This window comes from Marmota marmota, unplaced genomic scaffold (assembly GCF_001458135.2).
Source record: "Marmota marmota marmota unplaced genomic scaffold, marMar, whole genome shotgun sequence".
Taxonomy (NCBI): Eukaryota; Metazoa; Chordata; class Mammalia; order Rodentia; family Sciuridae; genus Marmota; species Marmota marmota.
In genome coordinates this window covers 3,753,058-3,780,077 of record NW_026000079.1, presented here as the reverse complement: position 1 = coordinate 3,780,077, position 27,020 = coordinate 3,753,058, and the positions used below count along the sequence as shown (strand labels likewise).

The 27,020-nt window shown below is 46.2% G+C and overlaps 1 protein-coding gene across 1 annotated transcript in view; it reads left to right on the top strand.

Annotated features, from left to right (window-relative positions):
* The window catches only part of Ints3 (integrator complex subunit 3), a 42,173-nt gene that overhangs the window by 13,150 nt on the left and 2,003 nt on the right, over positions 1–27,020 (top strand). The window contains exons 4-28 of the mRNA XM_015502868.2: positions 5,176–5,289; positions 5,591–5,675; positions 7,318–7,384; positions 9,939–10,083; positions 10,984–11,113; positions 12,655–12,752; positions 13,988–14,179; positions 15,064–15,151; positions 15,639–15,718; positions 16,132–16,223; positions 16,598–16,704; positions 17,390–17,509; positions 17,859–17,988; positions 18,466–18,520; positions 18,778–18,881; positions 19,392–19,436; positions 19,597–19,716; positions 21,609–21,762; positions 22,783–22,851; positions 23,974–24,049; positions 24,440–24,553; positions 24,907–24,955; positions 25,944–26,111; positions 26,425–26,525; positions 26,717–26,789. Coding sequence (XP_015358354.1) covers positions 5,176–5,289; positions 5,591–5,675; positions 7,318–7,384; positions 9,939–10,083; positions 10,984–11,113; positions 12,655–12,752; positions 13,988–14,179; positions 15,064–15,151; positions 15,639–15,718; positions 16,132–16,223; positions 16,598–16,704; positions 17,390–17,509; positions 17,859–17,988; positions 18,466–18,520; positions 18,778–18,881; positions 19,392–19,436; positions 19,597–19,716; positions 21,609–21,762; positions 22,783–22,851; positions 23,974–24,049; positions 24,440–24,553; positions 24,907–24,955; positions 25,944–26,111; positions 26,425–26,525; positions 26,717–26,789 — 2,576 coding nt within the window. The remainder of the gene's footprint in view (positions 1–5,175; positions 5,290–5,590; positions 5,676–7,317; positions 7,385–9,938; positions 10,084–10,983; positions 11,114–12,654; positions 12,753–13,987; positions 14,180–15,063; positions 15,152–15,638; positions 15,719–16,131; positions 16,224–16,597; positions 16,705–17,389; positions 17,510–17,858; positions 17,989–18,465; positions 18,521–18,777; positions 18,882–19,391; positions 19,437–19,596; positions 19,717–21,608; positions 21,763–22,782; positions 22,852–23,973; positions 24,050–24,439; positions 24,554–24,906; positions 24,956–25,943; positions 26,112–26,424; positions 26,526–26,716; positions 26,790–27,020) is intronic.

Here is a 27,020-nt window from a genome sequence, read left to right as displayed (position 1 = left end):
ATCCTTGTTAGGGATAACCAAAGGAAACTCACTCCCAGGGGTAAGGATAGGATGCTATGGTCTTCTGGCATAGCAGTTTGGATTAACCTTGGGGGAAGGATTTATGGGTGTGGCAACCTGACTTGTTTGTACTTTCCTGATGTTAGCTGTAATAGGAAGGGTCTGAGGTTAGGCAGATGGTGATCCAGCAAGTATTCAAAGTCCTTTTTTTGTTGGGGGTACCAGGGGTTGAACTCAAGGGCACTCGACCACTGAGCCCCATCTCCAGCCTTATTTTTATTTTATTTAGAGACAGGGTCTCACTGAGTTGCTCAACACCTTGCTATTGCCGAGGCTGGCTTTGAACTTATGATCCTCCTGCCTCAGCCTCCTTGGTTCCCAGGAGAGCCCAGGTGATTTTGGACTAGGACTTTGTAAAGTTGATATTTCATTTTTATACTGAATTCATCAAGACCCTAGAAAATGAATGTTTCCCATTTGGTAGTGTTAAACAGTATATTATCCCCTTCATTTTTGGCAGGGGCAGTGGGTATGGGGGATTGAACCTAGAGGTGCTTAACCACTGAGCATAACTCCAGCCCTTTTTTTGGTGGTGGTGGGGTACCGGGGACTGAACTCGGGGGCACTTGACTACTGAGCCACATCCCCAGCCCTATTTTGTATTTTATTTAGAGACAGGGTCTCACTGAGTTGCTTAGTGCCTCGCCATTGCTGAGGCTGACTTTGAACTCATGATCCTCCTATCTCAACCTCCCGAGCCATTGGGATTACAGGCATGTGCCACCGCCCCTAGCAACTCCAGCCCTTTTTAAGATTTTATTTAGAGACAGGGTCTCGCTGAGTTGCTTAGGGTCTTGCTGAATTGCTGAGGCTGGCTTTGAACTCGCAGTCCTCCTGCATCAACCTCTCTAGGCACTGGGATTACAGATGTGTGCCACTGTGCCCAACAGATCCCCTTCATTTTAAAGAAATTGTTGGCAAAGATAAGAGTAGAAGGTTTAATTTTCTCTTGTATGGATTTTTTTTTTCCTTTTTTAAAATTGTAATTATTAATGAACATTACACAAGTTAATTAATTTCAGTGTGTTACTTCCATATATCAGGCTTTAATAATATTTACCCTCTTTCTTGCCCTTCTCTCTCTTTCTTTCCCCATTCTCCCATTTCTACTGTTTCTCCTTACCCTTCCCTGACCCTGATGGTTCCTCTTCTACTTTCATCCATTTTCCTGCAAATGATAGGATTTTATTCTTCTTTATGGCTGAATAATACTCCATTGTGTATATGTACCATTTTTTTAATTCATTCATCTGTTAATGGGCACATAGATGATTCTATATCTTAGCTATTGTGAATGGTGCCATAATAAACATGGGTATGCATTTCCTCTTTTGAATGCTGATATCATTTTCTTGAGATGTATACCCAGGAGTGGTATAGCTGGGTCATATGATAGTTCTAATTTTAATTTGCCCCCTCTCCCACAATAGTGGGAATTGAACCCAGGAGTACTCTACCACTGAGCTATATCCCTAACCCTTTTTATTTTATTGTGATATAGGGTCTTGCTAAGTTGCCAGGCTGGACTCAAAACTTTTGATCCTGCTGTCTCAGCCATCATACCCTGCTCTATTCCATCTTGTATAAATTTTTATTTATAAAATAAAATTTTATTTTATAAAAATTTTATTTATAAAATTTTATTCATAAAATCTCATTAAAGGACTAAGGATGCAGCCCAATGGTAGATCAGTTGCCTAGCATGTGCAAAGCCCTGGGTTAGATCCCTAGCACTTAAAACAAAAGAGCAGGGCTGGGGATGTGGCTCAAGCGGTAGCGCGCTTGCCTGGCATGCCTGCGGCCCGGGTGCAATCCTCAGCACCACATACAAACAAAGATGTTGTGTCTGCCAAAAACTAAAAAAATAAATATTAAAAATTCTCTCTCTCTCGCTCTCTCTCTCTCTTAAAAAAAAAAAAAAAAAGAGCAGCAACAAAATCAAAACCTTTTTTAGTCATCTTAGTACAATTTACTCTTGCCTGCTGGAAAAGATTGTTTGTTTCAGGTGAGTTCTAAATCAGACAGAGTAAATCAATAAACCTAAGTGAAGAGAGGAAGACATATCTGGTATTTCTGGTTCTTAACCTGGCATGGCAGTGAACAAGGCCACTGGGCTCTATGTTGTAAGTGCTTGTTATATAGTTAGGCTGTCCAAACCCAGCAAGGGCTAGAGCACTCCTCTTTTGTATTAGGACAGCCCCTGAGGGAGGCCCTGTGCTCCCTGGGGAGGTCAGACATCTCACCTTGGGTCTCATAACTGATTGACAGGTACACCAGGATTCATGTTCACATGCTAAATACTTCCAAGTAAATCCTTTACCAGTGAGACTCAATCTGAGTCCCCAGATCAGGCCTCTTCAGAAAATGGTAGAGATAGAATCAGGAGGACACAATTTTAGGTGAGTGAGGAGGTATCAGGTAGTGACTCATTCAGAGACTTTGAGCCAAGTCAGAGAGTGGTGGGATAACTGATGATATATCTCCCTTGAGCTTTGATCCTTCTTCCTAAAAAGGTAATTGTCTTGTGAAATAGTTCTGTCCTGCAAACATTTTAGGCCGGAGTTACTGATAAGGACTGATCTTAAGACATTGTTTCAGGCTTCAGCAAGAGAACTGTTTCTGAATGTTTATTTGAGGTTAATTTTACCTTTGGAACAGAAATCCCAGGATGGATTTGAGATTTAGTTTTTCCTGAATCTCCATAGGCCAAGAGTTAAGAGGCAGGGAAGAAAAGATGGTGGAAACTGAGTTTTGAACTCATTAGAAAACCTGTCCTAGGCTTGGCTTCCAGCAGTTTGGGGAGGCTGAGGTGGGAGGATCTCAAGTTCAAAGCCAGTCTCAGTAAAAAATGAGGCCCAAAGCAACTCACTCTCTCTCTAAATAAAATACGAAATGGGGCTTGGAATGTGGCTCAGTGGTTAAGCACCCGTGCATTTTCAACCCCCTGTACCAAAAAGAAAAGCAACCTGCCCTAGGAAAGCATGAGCTGGGAAGCCTCTGTCAGTTGGTGGCAAGTTCATAGAGTCAGGATCAGCTCCTTCTGGGACTTCTTAGTGGGTAGAGAGGATAACACAGTTAAGGAATGAGTGGTAATTTTTGTGTAGAAAGTAGAATATTCATGGGGTGGGTTCTGTTCCAATAGTACCTTCTTGATTTGACCTGCCCTCTTGTCAGTTCTTGGGAATGTTTGTATTCTTTGACTTTGCTTATTTCGTATTTGTTAACTGAACTAAACAGCTGTGAGCACGCCTGGCTGGGAAGTTGGTAAGGAGGGAAGCTAACGCTGTGTAGGCTCTATAAGTCAGTAGATGAAGGTGATTGGAAAGGGTGTAACATCAGTGCCAAGGTCTCACTCCCTCAGAGAGTCAAGGCATTTCTTGGTCTAGGTACTTCTCTCAGCAGGCAGCTCCAGAAAGAAGGTTGGGGACTGAGGCTAAAACATCAGTGCTCTCAAGAGGGTCAGGCTAGATGTGCTACCTCAGCACCATCCTGTCCCCCCTCCTTTCTTTGAGACCCTCTGCTTTTCTTCTCTGTTCATTGCTGAGTTTTGTCTTTTTCTCCCATATGCTTCTCTTCTAAGGCAGTCAGCAAACTGGCGCAGAGGTTGGTAAGACAGCTGGCAGCATCAGGAATATGAGCCTCTTGGTACCCAGCTGCCATGTGTTACCAGCAGTTGTGGTTGTTAAAGGTCCCAGTTGGAGCATGAAATTAGGCAGGCATTATCTGCCCTCTTCATCTGACCCTGTATCTCCTGAGAGAATTGTCTTCTTTCCCTGTCCTGGGTCTTTTCTGCATTTCTGGGGTTTTGACTTTGATTTGAACAGACAAGCCTCCTTTATACTTAATGTCTTTGTCCTTGGCCCAACACAGATTTTCCTTCTGCCTTCGCCTCCCTGATCATTCTCTTTACCCATTCTGTGACTTACCTCTGACTGATCTGCCCAATTTGCTGGCCAGCATGTTGGCAGTAATTCATTACCCTGCCACCCACTCACCCCTCTACCACCTTCCTGCTTTTCTCATGCCTTGTTTGTTTTTTTTGATTCCCCAACAGGGTCTTTCTTTTTTAGTTATTTCTCACTTTAGTATAAGAGGTGGTTAAGCATGGAATGTGGAATTAGACTGCCAGGATTTGAATCTTGATTATTCTTCTAATCTCTTATGTAACCTGGAGCTATGTGCTTTAACTTTTTTGCCTATCTAATCATACGTAATACCTAATTCAAAGGGTTGTTATGTGTGTCAAGTGTAATAATGTATATAATACAAGACAAATGAATATTAGCTATTATTGTTATTATTCTTGATGCCATCCTTGATACCTGCCTGCTTTATACCTTTTGGATGAAACCTTAACAGGACAGAACTGAGCAGGCTAAGGGGGCTTCTAATGAGATCCCTGAAGGTATTCCCCCAGGAGTTTGGGCTCACTGGAAAGACTAGTGAGAAAAGCTCAAAGAGGAAAGGAAACAACGACTCTCACAGAAAAAACTGTCCTACCATCCCTGCCCCTGGGGTGGGGATATTGAAGGACCATTCTTCTTTCAATACTTGACAAAAGCAAAGGGTATCCAGAAAGAAGAAGACAGACATTTAGTAAGAAAATTCAGTTTGGGTTTTGTTGTTTCTCTGGAGCCCTGATCCCTTAGTGCTTTCTTTGTGGCATCTGTCTGGGTCATATCGGGTCTAAAAACCTCTGGTTGCTTTATGGCTCATTCAACTAAACCCATTCTGCAATGACCTTTTACTGGCAGATGAAAAGCAGATGGCCTCCACCTGGTTTAGCTCAGCTTGTGGCATCAAACAGTAGGATACTTCCTGAGAAGGGAGGAAGGGGGAAAGGGATAGGACTAGGAGCTTTGTCCAGCAGGCTTTCCAGTCTTATTAGAGAATTGCTCGGTGCTTTCCCCCCACCCTGTGTGACAGACCAAGGGGTAGATATGGGATAAAGGAGCCCTGTGGAAGGAAAATATCCAGAATGGAAAGTGTTTCATCGCTACTTGGTGTCTCACTGGTGTTAAGTTTAAGAGACTAGAGGGCAAGAGGTGCACTGTGAGTGGGCTTAGGAACCTTTTCCTCAACTTACTAATTGCTCACAAGCTTTGCTTTTTGCAGTGTTACCGAGACTTGGCTCTGGTGAGTCGTGATGGCATGAATATTGTCCTGAATAAAATCAACCAAATACTTATGGAGAAGTACCTAAAGTTGCAGGATACGTGCCGAACTCAGGTAAGAATAGGAAGAAAAGAAGGATCCAGGGATTGGGAGCGTTATCTCAGTGGTAAAGTGTGTGCCTAGTATGCACAAGGCCCTGGGTTCCGTCCCTAACATCAAAAAAAAAAAGAAAAGAATAAGAAGGGATCCAGCTCAAAGACATTAACCATGGGGGGGGGGGGATCCCTTACAGAGAAGGGAAGGAGGAATTGAGGCAACATACCCCTATCATTGTGTACCTAATTTGTAATATGGTTAAGTTAGCTCCTTTCTCAAACTCACAGTTCATGCTCTTCATATTTTCTCCTCTCTCTAGTTGGTGTGGTTGGTACGGGAACTAGTGAAGAGTGGGGTTCTGGGAGCTGATGGTGTTTGCATGACATTTATGAAGCAGATTGCAGGTGAGTTGAAAGTCAAGAGCATAAAGAAGAAAGAGAGCACTGGGGTTGTGGCTCAGTGGTGGAGCGCTTGCCTCCCACTGTGAGGCACGGGGATCGATCCTCTGCACCACATAAAAATAAATACATAAATAAAGGTATTGCATCCATCTACAACTAAAAATATTTAAGAAGAAAGGAGAGGAGCCCAGAGACTAAGGCTAGGCAATAAAGACTGATTAAGCACCCATGGAACCTGATTCCTGGGTTACTTAGGCTCTTTCTTTCTGATACAGACATCTGGCTTCATGTGTTTCAGGAAGAAATTGGTTGAAAAATCACAGGAACCCTTTTGAAGCAATAAGTTTTGCTTTGTTTTCTTTCCTGTCAAATCTAAAGCCTAGCAGAATATTTGACCTATTTTAGCCAGGCTTCATTCTGGGTTTTTGTGGCATATTGAATCAGGAAGGAATGAGGAGAAAATTAAGGGGAAATAATTCATCCCTGTATTATTATGCTTTCAGAAATCTAGACATCTTCCCTGGCTCCACCCCTGTGTTCTGAACAATTGCTCCCTAATAATTATGACAACTGATTGGGACCAGTCTGAGGGACAAAGGATGTTACAGAACAGACCCTGACATTTAGGTTTTATTATCATCTTGGCATTGGTGACATCTGTCTGAGCCAATGAATATGGAAGAGGCCTGCCTGAGCTTCTTCTTTTACTCTCAAGATTGTGTGTGTGTTTAAAAAACTACCCTCCTGTTTTACCTCATTATTTGCCCATTGCTGCTTGGCTTTCTCTTTAGGATTTTATATAACACTGATGCCCCTGTTTGGTGTGTTTGAACCATTGTCTGTGTGATATGTGACTATGTGAACATCGAAATGTTTAATTGGGACTTAGTGCAAGGTATAGCAGTGTTGTGCTGGTTATTTTTTTCCTTTCTCCAGCACTTTCTTCCCTATTTGGGCCTCCTAGCTCCCACTTCTTATCCCAAGACTTTGGTCTGGCATTGCTGCATATTAATTCTGCCCCAGGAAGTTCCATAGCAAGAACTGAAGACTGATACCTGGAAACAAGAAACCCTTGGCTTGTTGTGAGCTTGAGCACAGGGGACATCCAGATGCTGGACTGCAGCTGTTGCCAGCCGCCTGCACCTCTCAGGCCCTTTTTGAGACATCATCCTTTCTTTCCAACCATGGGATTCCTTTTCAAGGGCCAGCGTGTTCCCACTCAAGTTTCCAGTCTGGAAAAGCAACAGCTCTGGTTTCTAGAAAAATTCAGAACAGGGGCTGGGGTTGTGGCTCAGTGGTAGAGCGCTTGCCTAGCATGCATGAGGCACTGGGTTCGATCCTCAGCACCACATAAAAATAAAATAATGTGTCCACCTAAAACTAAAAAAATACATAAATAAATAAATATTAAAAAGAAAAGAAAAGAAAAATTCAGAACATTCCCTTCTCTTCTTCTCTCTGGAGGCAAAGGGAATTTTTAAAAAATCGGATGGAAAAGAAGACAATTTATCCTAACACTCAGGATAACAGTGATGGGATAACAGGGTAGACCAGTAAGATGAGTGAAGAGATGGATTAGCTAAGTTGCTAATTAGAGCTACTGTATTCTGATTCTTCCCCCCCTCCTTTTTTTTTTTTTAATCAGGTGGAGATGTTACAGCCAAAAATATCTGGTTGGCAGAAAGTGTTCTGGATATCCTCACGGAGCAGAGGTAGAGTCCATCATGAAGGGTGGGGCAAGAACCAGATATGACCAGAAAGCATATGAGTGTGGGAAGTGGAGAAGAGAGGACTGTGTGACCCTAAAACACCTTAGGTTAGAGAGGAGGAAGCCAGCATCAAGTGGGGGAGGCGACCATATTGATGGCAAATAAAGAAATTAATGCTGTAGTGTGGCCCAAGGGATAAAGGAGTGGGAAAGAAGGGCCTGTTTTCTGAGCCCAGGAAAAACCAGTTTCATCTGATAAGGGTTTATTTTTGATCCAGACCTCCTTGGAATGTTTATCTTTGGAGGGGAGGTAGGGGAAGAATGAGCTCAACAGAGTGGGACCAGCCAGCCACCCAGGCTTGGCAGGTACCTCTTCTCCCTTCCAAACTTCTCAAACACACTGTTTTTGAAGTGGTTCGGATGGCAGCAGGGGTAGGGAGGTAATAGAGATCCTGATCCCCCATAGAGGGCTTGGAGCCTCCAGTGGTAGAGAGAGGCATATAGGGCTTTCTGGCTGATTCTTTCCCTTTCTCATCAAACTGAAGGACCAGAAATTTTATGAGGACTATTCCATTTCTGAATTTGTTTGGGAATGAGGTCTTCCTCCTTGGTCCTGTGGCCCCAGTCTTCATTTTGCTTATTTTTTGAGTCTCTCTGGATAAGAACACCATAGTAGTAAGATTCTTGAGAGTGCTGATAGTGTTCATATTGTCCACATTTTCAAAGAATGGACCTCCTCCCATGATTCACACTTGTGAAAGCCATGACCCTGTGCTGCCTACTGCCAAGCCTGAGAGCCACGCAGGCCAGCTGTGCAGTGCCACCTAGTGCCCTGGCACAGATGTGCAGCTGCACTGAATCTGGCAACATGACACCAGCACGGGCAAGATCTTAACAGTTTCTTGCCAGGTTTCTGCTTCTCTTAGGTATCATATTTCTTTTTTTTGGGGGGGGGGCGGGGATTACCAGGAATTGAACTCTGGGGCATGCTACCACTGAGCCACATCTCCAGCCCTATTTTGTATTTTATTTAGAGACAGGGTCTCACTGAGTTGCTTAGCGCCTTGTCATTGCTGAGACTGGCTTTGAACTCATGATCCTCCTATCTCAGCTTCTGGTGCTGCTGGGATTACAGGTGTGTGCCACTGCACCCAGCAAATATCAGTATTTATTTAATGTCCTGGATTAGAAGGCCTCACTTGCATCCCTCTTTCTCTTTCTTATGCCATTCTACAATTCAGATATGTTTGTCATTCCTGTTAATAATGTTCTTGAAAAGCGATTTTTCTCATTTTATTCCTGGTTCCAGATGTATCCTGTCCCCTTGCCTTAAAGCTGAATTTCCCATATAGGTGTCAAATAACAGCTTGGTAACTTTCCCTACTCTCCAGAAACTCACATTTTTTGGTAAAAGATAGTACTTCAAAGTTTAAACTATCTTCTTCCATACCTTCCTTCTGACACCCTTCCAAATGTTTTCAGGCTGTAGGGGTAAAAGGTAACTGGGAGCAGGGCTCATGTCCTTGGCTAGTGTTTTCTTTCTTTCTTTCTTTCTTTCTTTCTTTCTTTCTTTCTTTCTTTCTTTCTTTTTTTCTTGAAAGGAAAATGCTAGATTCTTTTAATTAGGTGACTTGAGCACATTTCCGGAATCAGGATGTTGCCTGGTTGGATTAATTAAACTCACTGTCGTCTTCATCCAGTTGGCCTACCAGCAGGGATGCCAAAGCCATTACAAACTCTTTGCTTGGCGGATACTACTCCACAGAAGTAGCACAAGAAACAGCATTGGGGATTTTAGGAATCTTCCCACTGTGTTTTTCTCTCTACCCTTTTTAAAGCAGCAGGGAACAAGTAATTCTTTCATTACTCTGTTTTCCCCAGGGAAATTCTAAAACTCCTGGGAAAATGAGCTTTGCCATCCAGAATCAGGTTCTTTTTTCAGATTATGATTTAGAGCAGGTGACTCATTGTCTGAGGGTGGGGTCAGCAGCTAGCGAGTCAGGGAAAGGTTTGTGGTGTGGTAAACTGTTAGTGACAAGTGTGACAGAAGGGCTAGCATGGTGTGTTCTGAGAACTCCTGGTCCTGAAAAGGGTCTTGGAAATCCCCAGAGATCCTGGCACCACACTTAAGAACTATTGACTTAACAGAACTTTCCCCACAGATGAACTGGGAGAAACGGTTCATCTCTGACCCTAGTACCTCACACATTGCTTGGCACATGATAGGCACTCAGTAAATGTTTGAATAGGTGAGTCAATGTACAAAATTATTTTATTGGAAGCTACATAAGTGGTTACATGGTAAGAAAAGATTTTTTTCCTTTTGGCATCGATTTTTATTGGTTGCCAAATAGAGAAAATTAGGAAGTTGTCCTTCTCTTAGCTAGTTGATAGTTTTGAGATAACAGCCTAAGCAAGCAAGCAGAAAAACAAAGAACCTCCTCCCAGTGTGTGAGCATCAAACATTATTGAGGTGCTGGAGCCGAGTTTAAGCGGGTGATTGGGAGTGTGCGTAGGTCTACGACAGAGTACAGGTGCAGTGTCTTTCCCTCCTGCAGGGAGTGGGTACTGAAGAGCAGCATCCTCATTGCCATGGCTGTTTACACATATCTCCGTCTCATCGTTGACCACCATGGGACTGCCCAGCTCCAGGCCCTGCGGCAGAAGGAGGTGGACTTCTGCATCTCGCTGCTTCGGGAACGGGTGAGGAAGTAGGATAAGATCAGTATGGGGAAATGAGACCCAGGATGGGATGCCCCTATAGGTTTCATGCACCAGGACTGGAGATGCCTTTTCAGATGTGGAAGTGGTTTAAAATCTAGCATTTTTCATTGTCCTTAGATAAGAGTAGAATCTAAGGAGGGAGAATCAGTGTGGAATAACCCTTGTTCCTAGAAATGCTAGCATCCTGGGGATTTTCCTGGTCACTGTCAAGGACACTGTTGTACAACAGACCCAAGCTGTTCTTTTGTATACCCACTTAAGCTGTTCTGTCATCCTACCACCTACCCAAGTAATTGCCATGGTCATGTGGGATTATGAATTGTCTGCTATCAGATCTCCCAAGAGAGAGATCCTAGAATTAAGTTAATATAATGGCTGTTGACTACATTTGGTAATTTATTAATTAATGTCAGATTTTAAAGTTCCTTAATTACATTAGCCACATGTTGCTAATGGTATTGTTTGGAATGCATAAATGTAGATCATTTCCATTACCACAAGAGGTTCTGTTGTACAAGAATTTTGGGGTAGGGTGTCTGGGGCTCCACTTGCCTGTCCAATAGTTTTGGAATCTTAGTCTCTTTGAACTAAATCAGAACAGTTCTGGGTGGAGAAGGGAATAGATTAGTGTGAAAGTCAGCAGGGCTTCAGCACTTCCCAGTAACTTTTCTTCCTTGGTATCAGTCCCTAGCTTCCAGCTCTCTTCCATAAACAGCTAGGAACCAATCCCTTGGTTCTAGAAGAAATCACATAGTCCCTTCAACCTTCTTTCCTTCCCTCCCTGGAACATGCTGTTCTTTTGTCCTCTCTCCAGAAGGTAAACAGTCTGTGTTTTTATTCTCTTTCCTGTCCCCACTTCCTTCACCTCCTCACATCAAGTTCATGGAATGTTTGATGATTGGCCGGGACCTTGTAAGACTACTTCAGAATGTTGCTAGGATACCAGAATTTGAACTGCTTTGGAAAGATATTATCCATAACCCTCAGGCCTTGAGTCCTCAATTTACAGGTAAGTAAGCCCTTGGGCATCTTGTCCTTGAGAGATGGCAAGTTAGCCTATATGTCCTATATTCAGAGGGCAGAGGTTGGTGGGTAGGACTGCCTTTGGCAATCAGAGAAGGTTTGGGGCAGGGCAAGCTTTGCCAAGTACAGCTAGATATTGGAACCGCAGAAGTACTGAACAATTCATGTGATTCCTAGACAGTCCCTGCTTGGCAGACTCCAGCTATCATTACTCCTAAGAAAATAGTGAGAACTATGATCTTCTTCCTCTCCTGGAAGCTCCTTGGCTCAGGAGGTGAGCTGATGACCAGTCTTTGACTTCAATGAGTCTGGCAGGGAGTCAGAGGTCAACTCCATGAGACTGAGTCAGCAGAGGAGCTAGAATTAGTCCTGTAAGAGATGGCCCCTCCCTGGAAGCAGTCTGGCCTCTTAATTCCAAGGATCCAACTTGGCCAAAATCATCTTTAGGGGAGAGAGTCTCTGTGTTCTTTCCCCTGACATGGTCCTTTTAATGTCCCTTTCCCTTTCCCAGAGCAATAACTCTACAGCTTTGCTCCCTGGCCCACCTCTAAAGCACATTCATACATATGCACGCACACCTACAGAGCACTCTTCTAGAATCTGAGAAGTGGGGAAAGTGCTAGTGCTACCTGATAATACACTATTCTTACATCAAACATGTCAGGTTACTTTGAGTGTCACCTCTATGTTAGGCATATGTATGTAATTTAAACCTTAGAACAGCTCTAGATTATGGGTATTTTATTTCCCTTACAGTTGAAGAAACTGAGGTTCAAAAAAAGAAACGGAGCTGGACATGGTAGCACACACCTATAATCCCAATGACTCAGAAGGCTGAAGTAGGAGTATTGAAAGTTCGAGGCCAGCCTGGGCAACCTAGCATAGACCCTGTCTCAAAAATAAAAGGGCTTGGGCTGGGGATATAGCTCAGTTGGTACAGTGCATATCTCAGTTGGCCAGTGCATGCACAGGGCCCTGGGTTCAATCTCCAACACCACAAAAAATAAAAATGATAGATAGGCTGGGGATGTGACTCAGTGGTAGAGCACCCTTAGGTTCTCTACCCCAGTATCACCCCCTAAAAAAAAGAGAGAAAATAAAAGAAACTGAGGTTCAAACAGGTTAATTTGCTCAAGTGTAAGTGACAGGCAGGATTTGGATCAGGTTATCCTGACTCCAGAGCTTATGGTTATGCTGCCACATCACATCCATGCAAGGATCAGGAGCAGGAAGACAAGCTAGAGTTTCCCATATTTTTCTCTTAATTTTCCCACCTGTTGCCAACTGCAATGATGGGGGTAGGGGACTCTGTAAAACCAGCAGAGGAAGGGAATTAATGTAACAGGAATGTAGTTGGTTGGACAAAACGCACAGATGCTAGTTAGAATCCCCATCTGTGTTGATGCTTGGAATTGTCTCATGAACAAGACCACTGGCCATCAGTGCCTGGCCCAGTTTTCCCATCTGTCTGCCATTCCGTAGTTCTCAGGTTTCTCTCTTTTTTCTTCCCTAAAACACTTGGCTCAGGTATCCTACAGCTTCTTCAGTCAAGAACATCCCGAAAATTCCTAGCATGTCGTCTAACCCCAGATATGGAAACTAAGCTCCTCTTCATGACATCCCGGGTGAGCTCACCTATTGCAACAGGAAGAGGAATTGCAGGTGCTAGTTGGGCTTCTTGCTTCTGTCTGCAGATCTGTTACTACTGAGTACTGATCCACAGAGTGGTAGCTAAGTGGTAGCCCTTATCCACATGGCTACTGGCTTCTTTCCTTTGTTAATTCTGTGCCTATACACTGTGCTCAGTGCTAAGAATTGGAGATAAGGGTTGAATAAGAGAGATGCAGTTCTAGCTCTGTGAAGCTTTCAGTCTATCTAAAGTAGCCATTATGCAGAGAATTATATGCAAGTGTGAACTGTGCTGTTAAAGTTTAGAGTGAGAATGTTTATTCTGTCCATGGTTCTTCCAGGGAAACTGTGAGCTTTCAAGGTAGCTGTGACCTTTTAGTGTCCAAATATGGCTGAACGGTGGTAAAACTGCTTGAGGAACATGTTATAGATGGAATCTGATCAAATAAAGAACCACTGCCCTAGCCAACTTTTGGATCCCCAAGTTATCTAGGAGAACTGTCCAGACCTTTGGTGTCCTTTGTAATAGCCACTAGCCATATTTTGCAATTTAAATATAAGTTAGTTAAAATTTAGTATCTTGTTTGCAGAAGCTACATCTGAACTGCTCATGGCTACCATCATTGCAGGAAGTTTTGTTGTGAAGTGTGGTCTGAGTGTAACTTTTTGTTTACCTTTCTGCCATTTGGATTTCTTCTGACAGGGGAATAGAGGAGGAAAACAGATCCTCCTTTTTTGCTATTTATAACCATTTGGGTCTGTTTAGAAGTTTTAGAGTCTGTGCCTTGGATAATGGTCCTGTTAGGTTGCTGGATGGCAGGAAGCACTCAGTGCTGAATGGTGAACAGGTTTAGTTCTTGCTTTCAAGGAACATTCCTTGTTGTCCAGTAGGCTCCAGAAAATAAGAAAAGATTATACTTAGGACCAAATCTTCAGTGACCAGTGTTGGAGCAAGGAGCCAAAAATAGACCACAGTTGTTGGGGGTAAATGTGGCATCAGGTCAGGGCTGAGAATGAATGCACCCATGACATGCAAGGCAGCCTAGAAAGACTTAGAGCACTTTTTAAAATCATGAAATAACCCCAAAAGGAAAAGACACTCAAGAGACAGTGTGAGCTAATGAGTAAGTTGTAGGAAGAAATGAAGGTCTAGGTCAAACATGGAGTTTAACAGTGCTTATAGATTCCACCCTGCTTTCCAAGTTTCTTTTTCTAACTTTTCCCTCCTCAGGTGCGGTTTGGTCAACAAAAGAGATACCAAGACTGGTTCCAGCGCCAGTATTTGTCAACCCCAGACAGTCAGTCTCTGCGCTGTGACCTCATTCGCTACATCTGTGGGGTAGTCCACCCTTCTAATGAAGTGCTGAGTTCTGACATCTTGCCTCGATGGGCCATCATTGGTTGGCTCCTGACAACATGCACGGTAGGGGGCTGGGCCACAGGGTAGAGGATGTTGGACAGTGAAGGATGCCTTCTGTATTTCCATGCTTCTTGCTGGACTCTCCAGGGCCATTTGATCCATAAGGACCCTTCTTTCACTGTTGTCTTTCAAATGTTTCAGGCTCTTATTCCATTACCTTTGTGTCTCAAGAAATTTTGTTAGACTCATTATTTCTCATCTGGGTTGGGGATTCAATAGGTCCATCTATCTCTTTATTACTATCCCCCAAAATCCTGGATTTCTGAAGCATTCTTGCCTTTTTCCTTTGAGCTTCTGGATACCACAAAGTTAGGGCTTGCATTCTTTAGACCCTCACCTCCGTGCTTCTGGCATCAGCTTCGGATAAAGGAGCCATTTCCTTCCCAGCATTTTCCTTCCTGTGTCGAGATGGAAAACCATCCATTCTCTGACATCTTCTGACAGGGTTTCCCCTTTCTTCTCTGATTAGATCCTTAGAATGTACTGATTCAAATATGACAAAAGACTATTCCTAGAGGGCCTTTTCTTCAAAAATGTGGGCGGGGGAGCCCACCAAGGGCAGCCCAGGGGCCATCTGAGTATTGCCTTGACTCAGAAGTAATGAGTGAACTCCTAAGTCCAAGTGTTGTCCCTTAGGGGAGGAGAGGTATATCCTCCTGGGTGTGTGAGGATCCCAGCCAGTCCCATCCCCTTGGTTGGTAAGACCACAGGGTTCTCGTGCTCACATGTAACACAGACGCAGATCGTGGGGCTCCACCACGTTTCACTGGGACCTGAATTTCACAGGTGCAGCAACAAAGTAAGCCCTGGAATCTGCCCTGGGCTTCAGAAGGGAAGGGAGACGGTTGATGAAATTAGCCCTTTATTTTTGTCCTTCTCTTTTCCAGTCCAATGTTGCTGCCTCTAATGCCAAGCTGGCTTTGTTTTACGACTGGCTGTTCTTTAGTCCAGACAAGGATAGCATTATGAACATAGGTATGTGCCCCAGACCAGGCAGCACCACCTTCCCCTTCCTCAGGCCCCACTGCCTCGTCCTAGTGACAGCAGTCATAAATCTGAGGGCAGCACGGAGTGGGAGCAGTTTATCTGGGAGCAGTTCCGTTGTTCCTCATCAGTTCTTCCTTGACAGAAAATTGCTTTGGTGAGGCTAAGCAATCACCACCCTCTCCCTTCTCCCCTTAGCCTCATCCCTGGGCTCTGGGTGGGAAGGGCCTGGGCAGAGGAAAAGATGTGCCATGTCCTGCTTTTCCTTTCCTCCTACCTCCATTCTTCAAGCTGTATGCTGAAGACAAGAAGGAAGAATGAGGGCTAAGAACAGTTGGGGGACTGGTTGCTCTCAGAGCTGCCCGATAGGAATGAGCACTCCCCAGAGCCTTTTAGTATATGTTGATATCCCATTTTGTGGATGTGGAAACAGAAAGTCTGATGTGGGGGGGGAACCCTTTAATTCCACATTCTCTAGAGCCAGCCATCCTGGTAATGCATCATTCTATGAAGCCCCATCCAGCCATCACTGCCACACTCCTGGACTTCATGTGCCGTGTAAGTGCCAGAGCCCCCTCTCCTCCCAGTTCCTGGATGCAGAGTTACATCTGTATCCATAGTCTTTCACTGATGGAGTCTTTCCTGGCCCCCTTGTCCGGAGCAGAAGTGGTCAACTCAGTGAATGCTTCCCTTCATATTACCACTGCTCCAGTTGGATCATCCCTTGTTTCCATGATTTTCTCAATTGTAGGATGACAACTCAAGGTAGAATCTAGTCTCCTTGAGAAGCAGCTGGGTCCAGTAAGTGTCCCAACTGCCTAGCCTGAAATAGTCAGATATGCTCCATTCCTCTGCAGACATACTACCCCAGTGTTCCCTGACCACAACCAAAGCAGTTTCTTAGATCTAGTTCAGCAGAACACTCTATTCAGAGTCCTGTGCCATTCTTCCCTCCTCTTCTTTCCTTCCAGATCATTCCCAACTTCTATCCACCTTTGGAAGGCCATGTGCGGCAGGGTGTCTTTTCTTCCCTCAACCACATTGTGGAGAAACGGGTCTTGGCGTAAGGAGTTTATATGTAGGGAGGTGGAGGTATGGGGTTCTCCCATTTTTCCTTAGGTCCAGCCCCCTCTGGGTCAGGCACATCCAGATATTGCCATAACACTGCTGACCCTTTCCCCTGGCAGGTATAACAAGTACTGGATTCCTCTCCCCCACCCCCAAACTACGGGGCATATGTCCTGTTGAGTCTCAAAGGAATTTCTCTCCTGCCATTATATTACAAAGGGCTTCAAATGCCTTCCTTTCCCGTTACCCCTTGGAAGGATCTGAGGATGTCCCAGTCTTACTGATTGGACCTAGGTCTCACTCTTTATCTCCATGTTGAGTTAGAAATGAGGAACTCTGATGTTGACCTTCATTTATGTTTCCCATTAGACACTTGGCTCCCCTGTTTGACAACCCTAAATTGGATAAAGAGCTGCGGGCCATGCTGAGAGAGAAATTTCCTGAATTCTGCAGCTCACCCTCCCCACCTGTGGAAGGTATGGTGGTAGTCCTGCTGTCATCTGTGTTAGAAGAAGGATGAAGCCATCCAAGGTGTAGACTAGAGCCCTGTTTGTGATGTTGTCCCTGGGGAGTTCTCCTCTTAACACTGTCTCAGTGTTCTCTTTTTATTATTGCTGTGTTGTCTCCCTTGTTCTCTCTCGCTCCATCAAATCTTACTTGATTTTTCCCTCATCTGTCTTGATCTCTTAACCCTTTTTTTCTCTCCAGTAAGTAGAGGCCCTCATGGAATGTTTGTTGTCTCACTGTACCCATCCCTTCTCTCTTCCCATCCCTCCACCCTTGCCCCTGATGAGAGGTTGCACAGTAGGTCCCAGTCTGCCATTTCCCTGCCAGCCATCCCCCACATACTTTTTGTCTTGGGATCAGGGCTTAAGCCAAGCACTACTTCCCAATTTGGTTTTAAATTAAAGAGCACAAGAGATTGTCTCCACTCATCCTGAGCTAAGGATAGAAAATTCATGTCCTGTGTTGTTCCTTTTCCTGGCAGCATCTCCCCACAGGTCATAGAAGGTTGTAAGGACAAGAGATTTGTCCTTGCAGGTTCAGTGTTCCATTTAGCACATAAACTCTGTATTCTCCCACTTACACTCCAGCCTCCCCTTCCCAGAAGCTTGGGACATACTGGAGGCCATCAGATACCTTTCTCTCTTTACTCCCAAGTCAAAATTGAAGAGCCAGTTTCCATGGAGATGGATAACCATCTGTCAGATAAGGATGAGAGTTGCTACGACAATGCTGAGGCAGCCTTCAGTGATGACGAGGAGGATCTCAACAGCAAAGGTGAGGATGGCACAGGAGGTGGCTCAGGATTGTGACAGCCCTGGGAGGGTCATTTCCCAGGAGCAGCCTGTCTGCAGTCTTTCTGTCCTATCATCTCTGCCCGCCTGAGTCCGTCTTGGTAACAGCATCACTGAATGAGACTCAGGGTGTAAGCCCTGCATTTAACTTACGAGGTAAAATAAGTGGTTCCTGCCCACTTGTGGGTAAGAGCTAGGACATGTATACAATCATGTATTTGCACAGCATTGAGTAAACAGTCCCCAAGGACTGTGGGGAAGGAACAGATGATTTAAGGGGACTCTGTGTTGCTGGCATTTGAGCAAATTGACTTCTAAATCTCTCCCTTCAGGAAAGAAGAGAGAGTTTCGTTTCCACCCTATCAAGGAGACAGTTGTGGAGGAGCCAGTTGATATCACCCCTTACCTCGACCAGTTGGATGAGTCCCTAAGGGACAAAGTACTCCAGCTACAGAAGGGGAGGTAGGTACAGACCCTTCTCCTCACCTTGTGGGGGGATGTCCAGTCCATGCTTTCTCCCTTGTGCCTAGTAGGTGTGGCAGAATGATGTGGCTTGGAGAGCAATGTGATGGGGTATATGGGAAGGTAGCTGAAGCTTCATGAGTGATGTCTTCCGCAGCTTATGTTGGGGAGTACGAGTACAGGCGGGGAGTGCATTGGCCTGTACTCTAACACCTTGGTTCCTACTCCCTAGGTTCTGAGGATAATAGCCTCAGAGAACACATGTAGGATGGATGGGGATTTCCCTATTCTTTGGGCCTCTGCCCAGAAAACAGCAAATTCTGCCCTAATTCTGCCTCCCTCACCCAAGCTGGGATTTTACATAGAGCTCCTTTGTTTTGTCTCTGTTCGTTTGAGTGCTCGTGTATAGTGTTCTCTGTGTCCTGCCTTCTGCTATCATTTATGTCCTTGGCATTTCCTCTCACTTCTGTACTGCAGTGATACAGAGGCCCAGTGTGAGGTCATGCAGGAAATTGTGGACCAGGTCCTGGAGGTGAGGAGGAACCTACGCCCTTAGGGAGGAAGGAGCCCAGCTGTCCAAGTTAGAGCTCCCCATGCAGGTGTCTCCCTGGGAATGTGACTCCCTCCTTCCTCTCCCCTAGAAGAGTCCCTCTCAGCGGGGCTGGAGAATTGCTGATCCTGTGGGTGGAAGCAGATAAGCTCAGAGGCTCTGGGGCAGTGGGGACAGTGGGCACAGTGAGGTTTGGACCTGGGTCATGATATCCTTTCCTTCCCTTATCTACCACCCAGGAAGACTTCGACTCAGAACAGCTGTCTGTCCTTGCTTCCTGTCTACAAGAGCTCTTCAAGGCCCACTTCCGAGGAGAGGTGCTGCCCGAGGAGGTCACAGAGGAGTAAGGCTCATCTTCCCTGATGCCCTTGGCCTCAGGAGCCAGAAATATTTTCTTACAACCCAAGCCCAAGAGGCACCATGCTGTAGACTTAAGAAGAAGAATCTGTTCACTTGGTTTTCTGATTCCTGATGTGTACTGATTGAAAATGAGGGTTTATTTTGCCTGCTGGACCCTGTGTGTACTGGAGTTGTAGACTAGTATCCCTGCCCTGTCCTTCCAGCCCTGCTGCTGGGCCAGTAGCCCCAACCTTTATTTCTTCAAGTAGAATTGGATCCTAGATTCCCCCTGAACAGAGGAATCTCCCTTTCTGTGATAATGATAGCCTCAGATTGTGATTTCCAGGTTGGGAACTTGTTTTCTCTGCTACCAAGCTTCTGGAGCCACAGGAAGTTTGCCTTTTGGGTAGGATAGGAGCAGGCTGCTGTCTGGCCTCTGTGTGGTCCCCCTGTGATCTGCCTGCAGCTGCCCCTCCTCTTCTGTGGATTCTCATGTGTGACCCTTCTTTCGTAGGTCCCTGGAGGAATCTGTAGGGAAGCCTCTCTACCTGATATTTAGGTAAGCACCCAGTAGTAAGAGGAACTGCTCTCCCCTCCATTCTCCCTACAGCACACATTTGTCCCTGTCCTGGGTCACATGGCTCTGTTTCCAGAGAGGAGGAGGTTTGTAGTGGGCAGAGCCTCCCTGGGTAATGCCTCTCCTCTTCCCCCACCTCCAGGAACCTGTGCCAGATGCAGGAAGACAACAGCAGCTTCTCTCTGCTCCTGGACCTTCTGTCTGAGCTCTATCAGAAGCAGCCCAAGATTGGCTACCACCTGCTCTACTACCTGAGGGCCAGGTGGGTGTCGGGAAGCTACTGGAGAGCCAGCCTTTCTCCCCTGCACATCGATTCCCTTGGCTCTCTTCACCAGCACCTTCCATGTGTTTTGGTGCTAGGGATAAATCTTGTGCATGCTAAGTGTTTGTTTTTTTAAATAACAGCTTTATTGAGGTATAAATTTTTGTACCATAAATTTACTTTTTTTTTACTTTTTTTTTTTTTTTTAGTTGTAGTTGACACAATACCTTTATTTTATTTATTTATTTTTATGTGGGGCTGAGGGTCGAACCCAGGGCCTCGCACATGCTAGGCAAGTGCTCTACCGCTGAGCCACAACCCCAGCCCCCAAAATTCACTCTTTTGAAGTGTACCATTCAGTGTTTTTTAGGGTACTCACAAAGTTATACAAATATCACTGCTGTGTAACTTAAAACACTTCATCACTCTTAAGGAAACCTCCTTATTCTCTCTCTCTCTTTTAAGATGGGTTCTTTGTTGCCTAGGCTAAGCTCATGCTCTTGGATTCAAGAGATGCTCCTGCCTCAGCCTCCTAGGGAACTAGGACTATACACATATACTGCCATACTTAGTCTTTCTCGATTTTAACCCTGTTGTTTGTCTTTTTATTGCTGCCCTTTTTTCTCTTTCTTGTTTTTGGTACTGGGAATTGAACAGGCTCCACACATGCAAGATAGGCACTCAACCACTGAGCTACATCCACAGCCCTTTTTACTTTGAGGCTGGGTCTCTTTAAATTGTCCATCCTGAGCCAAACTTGGTGATCCTTCTGCCTCATCCTCCTGAGTAGCTGGGATTATAGGCACATAATATTCTAATAGTATGGATACAGGTTGTCTTATTTTTTTGGTGCTGGGGATTGAACCGAGGACCTCACGTGTGCTGAGCTCATGTTCTAGCACTAAGTTTCACCTGCCACCTTCCAAGCCTGTTTTTTCACTTTATATAATTTTTATATTTATTCATATATATATATATTTACTTATTTATTTATTTTAGTTGTAGACGGTCATAATACCTTCATTTTGTTTATTTATTTTTATGTGGTGTTGAGGATCAAACCCAGTGCCTCACATGTGCTAATAAATAAGCAAGCGCTGTACCACTGAGTTACAACCCTAGCCCCTCTTTTCACTTCTTTGGTGATAACCCTTTTAAAACACCAAAGTGGCAGGGTGCAGTGGCACACTCCTGTAATCCCAGAAGCTCAGGAGGCTAAGGCAGGAGGATTTCAAGTTCAAAGCCAGCCTCAGCAACTTAGTGAGGCCCTAAATAACTTAGTGAGACTGTGTGTCAACATTAAAAGAACAGAGTGGGGAGAGCTAGAGATGTGGCTCAGTGGTTAAGCACCCCTGGGTTTAATCCCCAGTACCAAAAACAAACAAAAAACACGAAAGTATTAAATTTTTGTGAAGTCAAATCTGTTTTTCTTTTTGTCACTTGTTTTTGGTATTATGAAGACTTGCTCCTGTTTTCTTCTAAGTGTTGTGTGGTTTTTGTTCTTATAGTTAAGCCTATTAGCCATTTGAGTGAAGTTTTATGTATGGTATGAGTTGGTACTGTCCTCATGGATAGAACCCAGAAGGAAGAGAGCTGTCTCTAACCTGACCCTAGTCCTCCCTCTCCTGTCACTCTGGCAGTGAGTAGCTTCATTGATCTCAGAGCCCTATGTGGGTACTGGGAAGAGATGGAGAAGCAAGAGTGTCTCCTGATTCTTAGGTTGTCAAGCCCTTGGGAAAGGCAGGAAGGAATAAATAAATAAAAGGGGACAAATGAGCACAGGGCATGTAGGAGAGACGAAGGCATTCCAGGGTAGGAGCAGACTGCTTCAGAACATCTCAAATTCTGGTGCTGTGGTCCGGCTACTGACTTGGGCCCAATTGGTTTTGCAGCAAAGCTGCCGCTGGGAAGATGAACTTGTATGAGTCATTTGCCCAGGCCACCCAGCTGGGTGACCTGCACACCTGCCTAATGATGGACATGAAGGCCTGCCAGGAGGACGATGTGCGGCTGCTGTGCCATCTCACACCCTCCATCTACACAGAGGTCAGTGTGTCCATCCTTATCCATGGTCGCGGGTAGTACAGGGGGCTCACAAGTGACCACCTACCTTGGTGTACACTCTGAACATCACATACAACCCCTTCTGACCTCAGTGGCCACTGCTTCTCACAGTTTAATTCTCTTCATTCCAGTGCTTTTTGTTAAAAGTTGAATAGTTTTTGAGGCTCCGAGAATTCTTGTCCTTTGGTTTTAACTGTGGTTTAAGTTGGGGTGTGGACCCATATACTTGGCTTCCCGGTTTCAGCCCCATCATCTGGACCTAGAACAGGTCCCCCAGTCAGATGCATATTGGTATGTCCCAAGCTCTCACCCTGTGATGGCTCACTCTTGGATGCTCTCTAATGGTTCCTGAAGACCAGAGCTCCTGAAGCAGATTCACTTTCATTTCCCCCAGTTCGTTCACGTCTTCTCTCAGAATTGGGATGGAGGAGGAGGTATCAACTCTTGTTCCTCTTGGTAGAAGTTCCTAGGAAGAGGGAAATGAGGACTCCGGGTGTGATCTAACCAGAGGAACTAGGATCTCAGCCATGCACTAGGGGCAGGGGGTGGGGTATCACACCCCCTTTTTGTCCTTCCCTCCTAGACTGGACTCTCCCTCCCCCACCCACCCCTCACAAGCCCCTAGATACACTCACTCTGTACCTTCTCTTTGTCTTGAGATGCTGATGAATTGGATTTCTTTGCTGCCAGGAGTATAAATATTTTTCTGTTGCCACTCCCACCTAGAGCCAGCTGGCATGTCCGGTTAGCTCTGGTTTTTCCCACTTCTCTCCTTGTACACACCCCTTGTGGTGTGCATACACAGATAACAAACGTGGCATTTGAAGGGTTGTGTTCCCAGCTTCATAGCTGTTGGATCTTGTAGGGATTTATGTTAGGATTCATGTCTGGCCAGCTTAGCCAGACCTTGAGCCTGTGGTAAGGAAGGTCTATGAGTTGTAAAGGGAAAGCCAAGGGGCCCACCCTGGATGACTCCTCTAGTTTCCCTCTTCTTCTATCTAGTTTCCAGATGAAACCTTGAGGAGTGGGGAGCTGCTGAACATGATCGTGGCTGTTATTGACTCTGCACAGGTGAACATGGAACTTTGGCATCTGCAGAATGGCCTAGAAGGCAGGACTGAGGAAATCAGGGCCTCTGCTTTCTGTTCAGGCATACAGGCAGGAGCCCATGCTCCACAGCACACTGCCTCCTGGCTGCAGTTGGACGTACTTTAGGCCATGGAGGATGGGGAGGAAAAGTGCAGATCAAAGGCCAGTTCTGCTGGGGTTGCTGTTTGTTTGTTTGGGGCGGGTGGGTACCAGGGATTTAACTCAGGGGCACTCGACCACTGAGCCACATCCCCAGCCCTCTTTTGCATTTTATTTAGAGACAGGGTCTTGCTAAGTTGCTTAGCACCTCTTTTTTGCTGAGGTTGGCTTTGAATTCTTGATCCTCCTATCTCAGCCTCCCGAGCCACTGGGGTTACAGGCATGTGTCGCTGTGTCCAGCTCATTTATTTATTTTTATTTATTTATTTTGCAGTACTTGTGATTGAATTTAGAGGTGCTCTACTGCTGAGTGATAACCTTTTTTTTTTTTTTAATTTTGAGACAGAATCTTACTAAATTGCCATAGGCCTCAAATTTTTGATCCTCCTGCTTCACTCTCCTAAATTGCTGGGATTACGGGCATGCACCATCACACTTGGTGAGGGGTTTTTTTGTTTTTGTTTTTTTCTCAACTGGCCTTCCCCTTGGCTCAGAATGAAAATCATCACATCATTTCTACTTGACTTTTCCACCATGCATAGGGCCCCAAGAGATGCTGGGATTCATCTCATGCCTGGACTAAGGATCCTTTTTTCTCCTGTTTGCTCATTGGAAATTAGCACTCAACAGTTCACCTTTCTTTGCCTTTACCTGCCCACGTGTAGGTCTAGAACCTGGCCCCCCAGGTCCTTCACCCACAAGGCTAAACTAAGTAAGACCAGAAGGAAAAGTTGTCCTTTCACTCTGCCGTCAGGGTGTGAATAGTTTTCCACAAGTGTTCTTGCCCCAGAATAGGCCCAGGGTTACTACTCAGTTGGTTGCTGTTTGACCAGCCCCTTCATCCTTCAGAGACTGTAGCTTTCATGGCATCATGCCTCTCCCTTCACAGTGGCCTCTGGCCTCTTTTAGAGCTGATGACTCTGCCTTTTCCCTCCTCTTCCATAGCTCCAGGAGCTGGTCTGCCATGTGATGATGGGGAACCTGGTCATGTTTCGAAAAGATTCAGTCCTCAACATACTCAGTAAGTGACCAGACCTTTTAGATGCCCAGGAGAGGAGGGAGTGTCGGCCTATGTGTTTTCCAGTGACAAGAACGCTGGTTCTGGGGCTGGGAGTGGAGGGGTAGCACGCCACCCCAGCCTACCTGCTATGTGGTCTTGGATTGGTCTCTTTCATAAGATGGAAAGGTTTACCTCTGTCCCTCTAACTTCAGGGTGGGTGGGAATACAGAAGCCCTGTGAAGACTGAAATCAAGTGTCATGTGGAAAGGGCAAGGGCCTAGATTTAAGGTCACTGTCCCTCCCCTTACGCCGTCCCTGCCCTATCTTGTCCCTATTTGGAGTGCTGATAGCCAGTTAGCTGGGCGTGTGTGTGTAAGAGAGAGATAGATGGAGGTTTCTTGTCTCTTCCAGTCCAGAGCCTAGACTGGGAAACCTTTGAGCAGTATTGTGCCTGGCAGCTCTTCCTGGCCCACAACATCCCCCTGGAGACCATAATCCCCATCCTGCAGCACCTCAAATACAAGGGTGAGTAGGGTTGAAGATGGGAGAAGACCTCCAGTGCAGCTGGGGCAGGGCTGAGGCCGCCAGCTTCTAGGGTGAACCAGAGCCCTGCTCCTTCCCACCATGGTACAGAGAGCAGGCTCACTGTTGGTCATTGGGCCCTGGAGATGAGCTTTGCAGGTCCATCCTGAGCCTGGCCCCTGGGCTGTGGCTCAGATGCCTCTGGCATTAGGATCAGGGTAGGGGATTCTTCCTGGCTTTTCGTCAAGGACTATCCTTGGTCTTCCAGTGGCTGTTGGTGGGGGTGTGGGAGAGGTGCCCAGATCCATTCGTGGAATAACACATTCCTCTGAGCAGCCTGTACCCTTCCCCCATAGAACACCCAGAGGCCCTGTCCTGCCTGCTGCTGCAGCTCCGAAGAGAAAAGTGAGTTCTACCCTTAGAGACTCTTAGCCCTTAGTCCCCATGTCCTAAGAGATACTGTGGCATAAAGGGCTCTGTCCTGCTCCTTTTGCCATGTTTGTTTCCTATTATTGACATCTGCTTATTCTGCCCTCCCCCCAGTGTGACTTACAAATAAGCAGTCCCCTGGGATCTGGGCTTCCTCTGACTTTACCCCCCCTGCCCACCAGAAACTGTCCTCAGAGGTGGGGACCGGACATCCCTGTTTCCTGCTACCACAGCAGTTCTAATCCTGGTGGCTCATGTTCCCCTCCCTCATGCTCCTGCAGGCCACCACAGGCTAATCCAGGAGGAGGAAGGGTCAGAGTAGAGGGCTCACACCCATGCTCTCCCTTAACCGACACAGTGCAGAGCCAGCTGGGCCCATTGTGCCCCTGCCAGGGGTGGGGCATGGAGGGCAAGAAAGCAGAAGTCTCCTCTTCCATCACAGGCAACTTAGCACCATCCCCAGGCTAATGGGGCCACAGCTGTGTGTCTTTTCCTTCCTACCTTCTTGTCTTCCTTCCACCTTTTCTCCTGAGACACTAGAAATGGTACAGAATTTCCTGGGGAAGTGGGAAATTTGGAGGCCTCTCTCCTGCCCCTCCCTCAACCTGGATACCAGGCTTACCCCCAGCTCCAGCAGGTCAGGGGACCACAGACTTGTCCTTTGTCTCTTAGTCTCCCTCCTGACTCTTCTGGGGAAGCTAGGAGTTTGTTGGGCCTCCTTCCTGACACATACTTGCACACTTTCCACCATCAAACAGAATAATCTCACTTCTCCTCTGGCTTCTGCAGAGAGTGCAGCCATGTGTTCCTTGGCCCAAAGAGAAGTGGGGGAGGGATGTGAGTGCAGGAAGCGACAGCCAGGCTCGGGTTGAGTAGGGAGGCTCAGATTCGGGAAATCAGTAGTAAATAAGCGGCTCCTAAGGCCAGTGTGTGGGCACAGCATCCAGCACCCTGCTCCCCCCAGGCCCAGTGAGGAGATGGTAAAGATGGTCCTGAGCCGGCCCTGTCATCCCGACGACCAGTTCACCACCAGCATCCTGCGGCACTGGTGCATGAAGCACGATGAGCTGCTGGCAGAGCACATCAAGTCCCTGCTCATCAAGAACAATAGCCTCCCTCGCAAGAGGCAGAGGTGGGATGTGGTCCTTGTTTCCTGCCCACTGTCAACGGGCCATCACCAGGGCAGTCTACAGTGACTGCCGCCCACGGTTGGTGGGTGACATCTAGTGGTCTGAAGCCATGCGGCCTATAGGACCAGTGTGGCTCCTACTCCCCTCTCATCGTGCCCTGCAGCTGTACACCTTTCTTAGCACACCCAGTCCTCCCATCTTCCCTGGGGAATGGACTGCCTCTGTCCTGAGGAGGGATCTCGGTGAGGTGGAGGTGTCACACGACTGGAGCCCTCCCTTTAGGCTCAGACCAGCTCTTGTCACCTCCCTGTGCAGTCTCAGAAGCTCAAGCAGCAAGCTGGCCCAGCTGACTCTAGAGCAGATCCTGGAGCACTTGGACAACCTGCGGCTCAACCTGACCAACACCAAGCAGAACTGTATGCTTCTCATCCTCTTGGGGTCTAGTGCGTGGAGTGCTGCCCAGCTCAGACGCCCCTAAAGCCAGGCGGGTGGCAGGGGCAGGACCAGAACCCAAACTCTTGGGAGGAAACAAGCTTTGGTGTGGTTTAATAAGCTCCCAGACATCTAATCATTTTTCTTCCCTGCTGTCCTTTCCTTCTCCCTCCAGTTTTTAGCCAGACCCCAATCCTCCAGGCACTGCAGCATGTCCAAGCAAGTTGTGATGAAGCCCACAAGATGAAGTGAGGCTCCTTCCACTTCTGGTCTTGGGAAGTAGCGAGCAGAAGGCCTAGGGGAGAGGAGGCCCACTGGGGACACAAGCTTAATAGCCATCAAGACCCTGAGGTTGGGCTGGGGATATAGCTCAGTTGTAGAGTGCTTCTCTTGCATCACAAGGCTCTGGGTTCAATCCCCAGCACCGCCAAAAAACAACAAAAAAACCCCAAGGTTGATAAGAGAAATAGACCTAGGCC